Source organism: Drosophila virilis, unplaced genomic scaffold (assembly GCF_030788295.1).
Source record: "Drosophila virilis strain 15010-1051.87 unplaced genomic scaffold, Dvir_AGI_RSII-ME tig00001170, whole genome shotgun sequence".
Taxonomy (NCBI): domain Eukaryota; kingdom Metazoa; phylum Arthropoda; class Insecta; order Diptera; family Drosophilidae; genus Drosophila; species Drosophila virilis.
The window spans coordinates 1,703,528-1,714,173 of NW_027212828.1; the positions used below are offsets into that span (position 1 = coordinate 1,703,528).

Here is a 10,646-nt window from a genome sequence, read left to right on the forward strand (position 1 = left end):
CATATAGTTGCATCGATCGATCGAAGAATAAGATGTTTTATAGAAAACTTTTTTGTCATTTGAGATATTTTGATTAAGCACGGCACTTAAAGATTTCACTATGCTCTCTTCATTTTTGCAAAATCTTATTTACATCAGACTATTATATGATATATCTGCCATAGGAACCATCGGTCGAAAACAAGGTTTTTGATAAAAAATATTTTGACCAAACTCGACATTAACTATTTTCCCTGTGCTTCTTAGATACGGGCAAAGTCCCGCACATAGTACAAATAGTTTATCTATGGGACGACTCATCAGTTTCACTCGATTGCGCGAACCTTAGAACCCAAGCCGTCGTACCCACTAGCTATTGTAGCTGAAGAATCTCTGAAATGAAGGAGCGAGCAATCTTACCATTGTACATTTCGTCAACAAATCTGCCGTATTAGTAACTTCGCAGTTATCATGAAACAGCTAAGAAATATCAAAGGATCAAATGATCAAACTTGGAGCATAAGTGGGTGATCATATTTTACTCCCACTAGTACTTGGGTATTTATGTAAATACTGCACCGAACTGTGCTACAGTGTATTTGTATGTTATGAGTTGTATATATGTCTAATATATTGTACTGTACTTGAGTACAGTGAGCATTCGATATGTGCGCATACCACATCTCCCTTCTTTTGAAAAATATCGCAATATTGTGAAGTTATTTACTATATTATAGTATACTTCGAATTAAAAATTTTTTTTTCGTTTTGTGAATATATATTTGCATGTAATTATATTTAAAACGGTTTATCCAAATATTTTTTTTATATTTGAACCGAAGAAAATGTTTGTAAAGAATAAACGTTTTATATAAAAATGTTATATTTATATGGTTTTATATTTTTTGTATGTATATTTGTATACCCTGAACCCATTAAAAATGATTATAAGCAAAGACATTATAAACACTAAGATAAGTAACGCCATACAACAAAATGCTACTATGCTTGATTTTTTAAAAATTGAGAACGAAAACGGAAGCTGTAGCATAGCGCTCTCACAACCGAGAGAACGAAAAAGCTAAATGTCGCGTGCCAAATGAAGGTGGAGTTGCAATTTGAACACTGCAAGTTTACGCCTGGCCCCCGGCCATGTTACTCCGATGTTACTAGAGACAGCGTAATGCAAAACGTGCTAGTGCAAGTGTTTTATTCTAAACGGATTACATAGGTTAGAACTTAGATATATATTCCCTCGGAATCTTACCGCAGTCTTTCCTCCTACGGCCTTCGAACTCACGACAATAATGAGCTTAACATTTAAGTAATGGCGGCAACAAGCCAAATACAGTGTGCCCGTACATTCGGAGGGCAAATATACATACTTTCAGAATATACTTAATACTAAACAATCGATAAATTAATTCGTCCCGCAACACCCCGCCCCCGTGAAGGCCCTGCTTCACTCACATCCAGTATGGCTAGTTTAGCCACGGGACGAGTCATCAGTCGCACTCGGTTGTTGTCCGCCACGCGGATGCTGGCGCGTCGAGGCACTCCATCTGGTCCAGGTAGAGCTGGTAGAGCTCCTCCACTATGCCCCTTCGCCACTCTCTGCGTGGCACGGCCGGGTCGCATATAAACACCATATCACCATGGCGTGTCGGCTCAATGCGCGCACACCATTTCACGCGTCGCACAAGTGTAGGCAGGTACTCTAAGACCCACCGCTTCCAAAAACGGTCTCGTAACAGCCGCGCCATGCGCCACTGCTTCCTCGTGACGCATCTCTCGTTTGGCTGCTCGTGGATAGCGGGCGTGTCAGGCAGATTGGCCACTCCTTTGAGTAGATCGTTCGGTGTTAGGGGGGCTTCTTGGTCCACCATCCTTTCCCAGGCTCCCCCTTCAGCTGGGTTCGCTGGGCAGTTGAAGATCCATTCAATGCCTCTAGAAGATAACTCACCATGAATCATCTCCGGCTCGGATACATCTAAAAGCCTTTTGGCTTCTCTGTTGGCCCCAACAAAGTTCTTTCCGTTGTCACTGCGCAACCTCAGTACAGGTCCGCGACGGCAAAGAAAGTTCCTGATTACGATTATACAGGAATCAGTTGACAGGTCATGTACCAGCTCCAAATGTATGGCCCTTGTCTTCGCAACACATGCCGTTTGCGCTTGTCCGCTCCACTAACTTCCATGCTTACCACTGTGGTCGGCTCTCTGGTTGCTCTTCCACCAAACCACTGTATATTTAGTTGCCTGCGTTCCCCTTTGATATCTAGATCGCGCAGTAGTTCGTCGTCGATCATCGTTACAGACGAGCCCTCTTCGAGGAGCACGTACGTATCGATCCGCTTATTGGCCCCGTGCAATGTCACTGGCAATATGCGGAATAGTAGGCGTTCTCCATCCGAATCGACACAACTTAAGTTCCTTTGTTGCGTCGATTGAGCATCCGCTGGCTGCGGTGCCCTTGTGTGAGGATCCGCTGGCTGCGGCATCCGTCCAGTATTCATCACTCTATCACCTGCTGGCTGCGGTGCATTGTGACTCATAGCATCATGATAATGTAAGAGTCGATGATGTCTCTTCCGGCATCCATCAACTTGGCATTCGTTGGCCCTATTGCAGACTCTTGCCATGTGGCCAACTCGTAAACACGAAAAACAAAGCCGGTGCCTTTTTACGACTGTCCACCTCTTTAGCGGAGAGGCTAAGTTAAACTCGTTGCAGTCCCTGACTGCGTGTTATCCATTACAGATTGGACACTGTTTGGTGCGACCTCGGTGACGCCCTTCATTATTCTGGTCAATGCTGGCATGCAGCACTCTACGTCTTTGCTCCTTACTATCGACGTCCACAATCGTACATACCACATTGGCGTAGTCCGTTAACCACGCGCTAAAATGTACGACCGTCGGGAAAGGCCTAATCGTAGCTGCATGTCTGGCCCATTCCACCATCTTGCTTGGTGGTAATTTAGCGACCAAATCCTCCATCAGTGTAGGATTCGCTAAATGCTGTTCCCCGTTAGCCGATTGTAGAAAGGCGGCAAGGTTACTTACGCGTGTAGCATATGTAACGATTTTAGCTATGCTGTGCTCCTGAATTGGCTGCACCTCTCGAATACTAATTAGCTGGCTGCGTATTAGCTGTTCTGGGCGGCCGTATCTAAAACGTAATTGTTCAATTACGTTGTTCACATTCCTGGGATGTATGAGCAACGACTTCACAGTGTCACGTGCTTCGCCTTTGAGTGCCTTCAACAATCGCTGGTTATTCTCCAGATTTGTACAGTTGTACGCCAAAGTTGTTTCCGTAAACGCGCAGAAGAATATAGGCCAATCCTCAGGTTGACCTCCAAACTCGGGTAGATCTGGTAATTTGCGTGGCAGGCATACATCGTTCCTGGGAGTCGTCCATGCGAAGTTCCCAGTTGCCTGCGTTGGCTCCAAAATTATCGTTTGTTGGTTCTCCTGTGCCGGAGTGTAGCTGAGCGTTGGCTGTGCAATGCCTGCAAAGCAATATGGCGTCGAGCGGGTTGACGTTGTAGAGCAGTTATCCATAACTGTAGCCCGTTCTACCGTTTGCAACTGTGTTCCCAAATTTCCACTCAATGACGTAGGCAGTGCCTCACTCAAAGATGGCGATCTGCTCAAAATGGTAGTTCCACTCAAAATTGCAGTTTCACTCAAACTTACTTCTGAATTTGGGACTACACTCATAGTTGCAGTTTCACTCAAACTTCCACTCGACGATGGCTCTCCGCTCTCCGCTCCGATCAAAGATGGCGGCACGTTAGCTGTACCACTCATGCCAGCACTACTCAACTTAACGGGATCAGTAACTGTACTTACATGTGCTTGACCAGTTTTTGACCTCTGCAACTCGTGCTCTAGCACAGCAACTCTCTTTATCAAATCTATGACTTGCGTACTTGAGAGTTGCGTGCTTGGGCTTGGCGCTCCTGTCAATGTGCTGGCTCGTGCACTCACTCCCGCGGCCACAGTACCGGCAGGTTGTACACTTGTGCCCACATCCACGGTGCTGGGGCTTTGTGGTGCGCTAACAGCGGGAACTTGCATTTGTGATACAGTGCTCACCATTCTACTTGTCCGCTTTGTCTGCGTCCCACTCGCCGTGGTAGCTATCTCCTGGCCATCGTTTAAGCGTGGGCTTTTCCTGGGTGACCGTTGTGTCATCCTACTCAGCTCGGAGATGGTTTCCGGTTTTATTTTACGCTGGCTGCGTACTAATGGTGACTCTATAACTGGGTGGAGGCCCTGCCTGTGCTGTGTCTATTTACACACACTGTAACACCAATGTTACACCACGTCTTGTCTTCAGCGCAAGTCGCCCTTGCAGTTTCTTACAATAAGAACTGCGAATAAAAGATCATGTCGCGTGCCAAATGAAGGTGGAGTTGCAATTTGAACACTGCAAGTTTACGCCTGGCCCCCGGCCATGTTACTCCGATGTTACTAGAGACAGCGTAATGCAAAACGTGCTAGTGCAAGTGTTTTATTCTAAACGGATTACATAGGTTAGAACTTAGATATATATTCCCTCGGAATCTTACCGCAGTCTTTCCTCCTACGGCCTTCGAACTCACGACAATAATGAGCTTAACATTTAAGTAATGGCGGCAACAAGCCAAATACAGTGTGCCCGTACATTCGGAGGGCAAATATACATACTTTCAGAATAAACTTAATACTAAACAATCGATAAATTAATTCGTCCCGCTACACTAAAAATAGAATTTACTCTCAGCTTCGGCTCTATGAGGGACGTGCAAGCAATTATGTTTCTATGCGTGTGAATATACAGACATAACAGCATATTTGAATGTGTTGTTATCCTCTGCTCTGGCAAAGTCTCTGCCTGGCAAGGAAACAATTTTCTTAGTTTTTTAGCCCAGATCACGACCTACCCAAAATTTCTGTTGATATAGGAATGCATTTTGTGTACTGAGTCGATGCAAATATTTATGTAATTTTTTATATTTGAAATTACTAATTAAATTATTATTATTTTTAAGTTTTCAAATTTTTGTTGTTTTCAAAGATACATTTAATTAATTTTTATTCTTTTTATTTTATTATTTTTTGTTCGAATTATAAAGAAAAAAGTACGCAGGGAACTCCGCAAGGAGGCCATTATAATTATAATGGAGTCATAACTAAATATGACCTTCTAGTCGACTTGAAATGTAATTGTATTTTTTAGCACTCTTTTATTTCTTAATTGGAGAGTAAAAATAATATTAATTTAATTTAAAGAATTTAATTTAATTTAATTTCGTTCTTTTTCACTCAATGTACTTCAAAAACGAAGCGACGCAAAGCAGCATCGACCAGCTTTGCTGAAGGCAGACAACAAGCTTCGTAGCTCGTGTCAGCATCAGCAAGCCGCGACGTCGGCATTCGTTCGTCTAGTCTTTGGAGACCGAACAACCAATCGGCACGCATGTCGTACGAAACCTCAAAGGCCAGATAAAAGGCCAGGCTAGAAATTTTGAGTCGCATTCAAATGTATGGGCGTTACTCATCTATAGATATAGGTGCTCCTAGTGCCCGCGAGTTTGTTTCCGATAATCGATAACTTACTCCGTTTCCAAGCAATCGATAAAAATCGATATCGATATCCTGTTAGTTGGGCAATTTTGGTAAATAACAAGAGCTAGAGTCACCAAACTTGACATACAGCTTCTAAAATAGATGTTCAAAGAAGTATGTATCCCCTAGTCGGGACCTCCCGACTAGAACCTCTTACTTGTTTTTCTTGTGTTTGCATGATCATACTACAAAAATTATTTTGCTTTAAAAATGTTTAACCTGTCCTTAAGTACTTTTTGTATTTTATTTTTAGTATCTGATATGACTATAATATCTTTATCTTCTATACCAGTGACTTTATATGGTCCAATATAATGAAAATCTAGCTTGTTTTGTTTTTAATAAAGCTTTATCTCCTAATTTTAATTCAAAACTTATTACTTTCTTGTCATAAGAATTTTATTCTATGTTTGTGCAGTTCAAGCTTTATTCTAGCTGCTTTATATGATTTTTCTTGTCTATATTTCGATTTCTTAGCGTAATCATCTTATAAAGTGGTTCTATACTATTTTTGCTGTTAAAAGGGTTGGTAGGTTATGTGTTTTACCAAATACTAGCTCGTATGGACAATAACTATTTGGGTCGAGTTGGAACTGTAAACGAAGCCATACGTCCCAAACAGTTTGATCAACTGATAAGTATGTTTGTATGTATTCGTTAAAAGTTCTATGACTTTTTTCAACCTTTCCAACTGTCTGGTAGTGGTGTGCGATAGATGTTATATAATTAATTTTTAGATATTTCCACAAGTCATTTATGATTGAATTCTTATCTTTTGCTCCCATGTCCGCAATGAACATGTTAATTGGAACGTACTTCAGAATAAAAGATTCAACTATAGCTTTAGCGTCAGTGTTTGCGATCTTATTTGCAACTGGTATAGCAACTAGTTATTTGGTCAAGTCACATATTAGCGTGACTGCATATTCATCCATTTTCTGACACTATTGGTCCACTACCACTCTGTCAAAAACATTTATAGTTGTATCAATTATGGTCTTATTGTGCTTAGTTGTTTTTGCTTTTTGGCATTTTTGACAATTTCGTATGTACTCAGTTATATCCCGAGTCTTACCCTTCCAAAAATAATGTATTTTGACCTTGGGCAACGTTTTTGTAATGCGTGTGTGACCCCCTTGAATAGGATTATCATGAAATATAGAGAAAACAGCTTATTTTTCATTTTTAATTGGGGTCACCGTGTTGAGTAGCGCTACTCTAAATGTTTTCAATATAAGATTGCCCATTTTTTTTAAACTATCAAGTGAAGTTGGCTGATTTTATGCATATCGTCTTGCATTTCAAGCCTTTGGAAGAACTGACCTAAGACAAGAATTCCATCAATATACAAATCGCTAACATCATATCTTGTAGTAATTTTTTTTTCCATGTTTATAGAAACATACCCTATTTTTTACTTGCATTATCACTACCTTACGTACTTCGTCGTTGTTGATGACTTCAAATACGTTGCATTTTGAAGCTTTTTCTATAGATTGCCTTGACCATTCTATTTCTTTATTTCCTGCGCAGGAATTTTGTCTTTTTTGATATTTGGTAGTGACTTTCTTAATATTTCCTGTAATTTCTTTGAACTTTTGATGGTTATTCTTGATAACGCATCTGCTTAATAATAATCTTTGCCCTTTAGAAACTCGACTGTAAAGTCGTATTCTTCTAACTCAAGCCGCATCCGTGTCAATTTTGAAGTCGGATTGACCATTGAAAGCAAATATGTTAATGGTCTGTGGTCTGTTTTAACTGTAAAATGTTTGCCATAAATATATGGTCGAAAATGTGTAATTGCCCAGTGTATTGCTGCTAATTCTTGTTCTGTTGTACTTTTATTACTTTCTTCCTTAGTAAATGAACGTTATGCATCAGCCATTGGGAGTTGGAATCCATTATGGTTGCTTGCTTACTTGCACCAGTTATTCTTTGCTGAAATCCGGGTATTGTAGTAATATTGGTAATAATGGTAATATATAAGTGCCGATTTGAGATGTTCGAAGGCATGCTGGCAGTCAGCTGTCCATTCGAGCTTAACATCTTTTTTACTTAATCTTGTTATGTGACGAGAGTAGTCGGCAAAATTTTGTAAATTTTAAAACATATATTTTTCGGAACAACCTATAACTATTAAATCATCCATGTCAAGGAATGCTTGAGAGGGTTCGAGTCCAGAGAATGCAATAGTCGTCTTTATCTGAAATGCAAATATTTTGCTCTACCTAGTTGATCTAAATTATCAAACAGTTTTTATACCCTGAACCCATTAAAAATGGGTATACGGGTATATTGTATTTGTGCAAAATCCAAATGTATGTAACAGGCAGAAGGAAGCATCTCCGACCCCATAAAGTATATGTCGGAGCATTGCTATTGTTATTGTTATTGTTATTCGAATTTAAGTACAGCAACATGAATATTGTATGAGTCGAAATTAAAAGAAAGAAGAATAGAGAAAACAGAGTAACTGTCATTGTCGACTTGTATTTCTTATATCATTGAGAGTCGGTGAGAGGACTAACTGTTAATTCTCTCACTGAGTGAGACCCGTGCATAGAGTTGTTGGTGTGCGTGCAGTTCATTGTAAGCTGATTCGTGTAAGGACACGAAGAAAGCGTTGCAAGAAGGAAAAACGGTTACGGCTGGTTTTCGTTGCGTTGCAAGAAGCAAAAGCGGTTACGGCTGGTTTTCGTTGCGTTGCAAGAAGCAAAAGCAGTTACGGCTGGTTTTCGTTGCGTTGCAAGAAGCAAAAGCGGTTACGGCTGGTTTTCGTTACTTTTCGTTGCGCTGCGAGGCAAAGGATTGATGTGGACAGACAGAAGTAAATGGTCTGAGTGAACGGACGTGATTGTGCACTGTGAAGTTTAGAAAAGAGAAGCAAATGCCACCAACAAAGATGCCGGGACTCGCTGCCCAAAGTGTAAAAAATTCTGAACCTACGGCCCCTTCGACATATATATATTCTGGATAAAAATCGATATCGATATCTTATTTTTTGGGCAATTTAGGTAAATAATAAGAGCTGGAGTCCACAAACTTGACATATAGCTTCTAAAATAAATATATATATATCTTTTATGTTGGAAGAAGAGGGTTCAGGGTATCCGCTAGTCGGGAGCTCCCGACTAGAACCTCTTACTTGTTGATTAATCTGACCAATAATCAATTACTTATCGCCATTTCGCATCTTCTGGAAGTGCTTTCTTTGGAACTAGTAAAAGTGGGCTTTTGTATTCTGAAACTGATGGTTCGACCATTTTGTCGGAAAATAATTTGCCTACTTGTTTTCGAATTTCATCTACTTGATTAATGAAATCTATGCCTATTATTCCGTCACATGGTATAGCGAAATTTGGAATTATATAGTTGTCTGCTTGTTGCTCAATTGGGGAGAGGCCTTTGGATTTTATGATTCCTTGACCTATACCTTGAATGTCTATAGTGTTATTCAACTAGATGTCGTTGAAAACATCAGTATCTTCTTTTAAAATTGAGATATCTGCACCTGTATATATTAAGATACCCGTTTCTTCCCTGATTCTACATTATAAAAAGAGTCAAAAATATTGAGATTGAAGTTTATCGATTGAACTTTCATTAATTCTGTGTATCTTAAGGGGGTTATTGGTTATCCGAATTATTTTTGGCTACCGTTACATTGTGTGTGCTATAATTTATAAGTTATTACGATTATAGCCTCTAGATCCTCCACGGCCTCTGTTTCTATTATTATTAACACCGCGGTTGTTATTACCACCACGGTAGTAGCCACGGCTGAGTCGGTTGGCCCTCCTCTGTAGTTACCTCTCCTGCGGTTTCCGCCGCGCTGGGAGTAATTCTGGCAGAATAAGATACTGTTGGACTGCAATGTTCCTTCTGTGCAACTATATACAAATTTTGAAATGGCACCATTCATGTTACTGAATGTGCCTGCCTGCATGATAAGTCTTACGTTATCAATGGAGCAGTTCTTCTCTGGCTTTACAGCTTGGCTTGTGCTATATTTATTGGCCATTTCTGGTGTTAGGCCATCGTTTATAAATGCTCCTTCTAAAGGCTTTTTTTAACTAATCAAGTGTACTGGTTGACAGTTTTGTTTATCTGTTGCAAGTTAAGTAGTTTGGCTGACAATACTTCGACTAATTCGCGCTTTTCTGTGCTTGAAAATTTTGCAATTATTTGAGCGATAGTTTGCTCATTGCTTATCAAGTTTCTCGCATGGCCTTTTAGTTTTGTCTTAATTCGACTGATAGCTGTTGTTTCATGCGAGCTTTTTAGAGAATCAAGTAAATTCAAAGCGTCTATGAAACTTTGCCAATTTTCTGCCTTTCCATCGAGCTCAGGTATAAGTGATGAGACTTATTTTAAAAAATTCGACTACAGGTTGAGCCATGTTTATTTTGTTTATATGTTCCAGATTTTCATCTATCATTGACTCTGCTAACAGTGACTTATCAAATGTTACCGGTGTATTTAACACTGATAGTAGATAAAGCTTGAGATCATACTTGTTATTTAAATGTACCAGATTATCCCTTAGACGCTGTAGAACGTCTGAATTTTGGACTCTGAGTAAACTTGTCATTATGAGGTTATGAGTTGTACCAAACAACATATGTTTGGTTAGTGGTTGTATATATGTCTAATACTGTACTGTACTTAAGTACAGTGAGCAATCGATATGTGCGCATACCACAAAAGCTCAAAAATTCCTTCTTCGTAGGAGCTCGCTTCAAATTAAGCACACACCGATTAACTTTATGGCATTTGATTTTTATATTAAATTCGTCGGTGACTGAATATTTTTTCCAGCTTGGCCCCATCCGATGCTCTTGGCGGTCCCATGTTGGCCCAGTCGGCAAACAGGATTATATTGGCACAATTCAAATTCAACATTTTCAGGTATTTTCCTTACTATTGTTGATATGGCGATGACCTCGTCTCCCCTGTGAAAGCCATCCACTAGTGACATTCAATAATGACTTTACCCACGCGATCATAAAGGATCCAAGCGATCAACTCCGCATCGCCACAGGAACTA

At 40.1% G+C, this 10,646-nt stretch overlaps 1 protein-coding gene across 1 annotated transcript; it reads right to left on the minus strand.

Annotated features, from left to right (window-relative positions):
- Positions 1-889: 889 nt before the first annotated feature.
- Positions 890-4,676, minus strand: LOC138911523 (uncharacterized). The gene is made up of 2 exons (XM_070210846.1): positions 4,558-4,676; positions 890-4,504 (listed from the first exon to the last, which is right to left on the minus strand). Exon 2 carries the CDS (start codon positions 4,178-4,180, stop codon positions 2,726-2,728), a length of 1,455 nt encoding a protein of 484 aa, XP_070066947.1. The 5' UTR covers positions 4,181-4,504; positions 4,558-4,676; the 3' UTR covers positions 890-2,725.
- Between the last annotated feature and the right edge of the window lie 5,970 nt (positions 4,677-10,646).

Coding starts and splice junctions, on each gene's coding strand:
- LOC138911523 (XM_070210846.1), bottom strand. CDS start 4,180: ATGACACAACGGTCACCCAGGAAAAGCCCACGCTTAAACGATGGCCAG.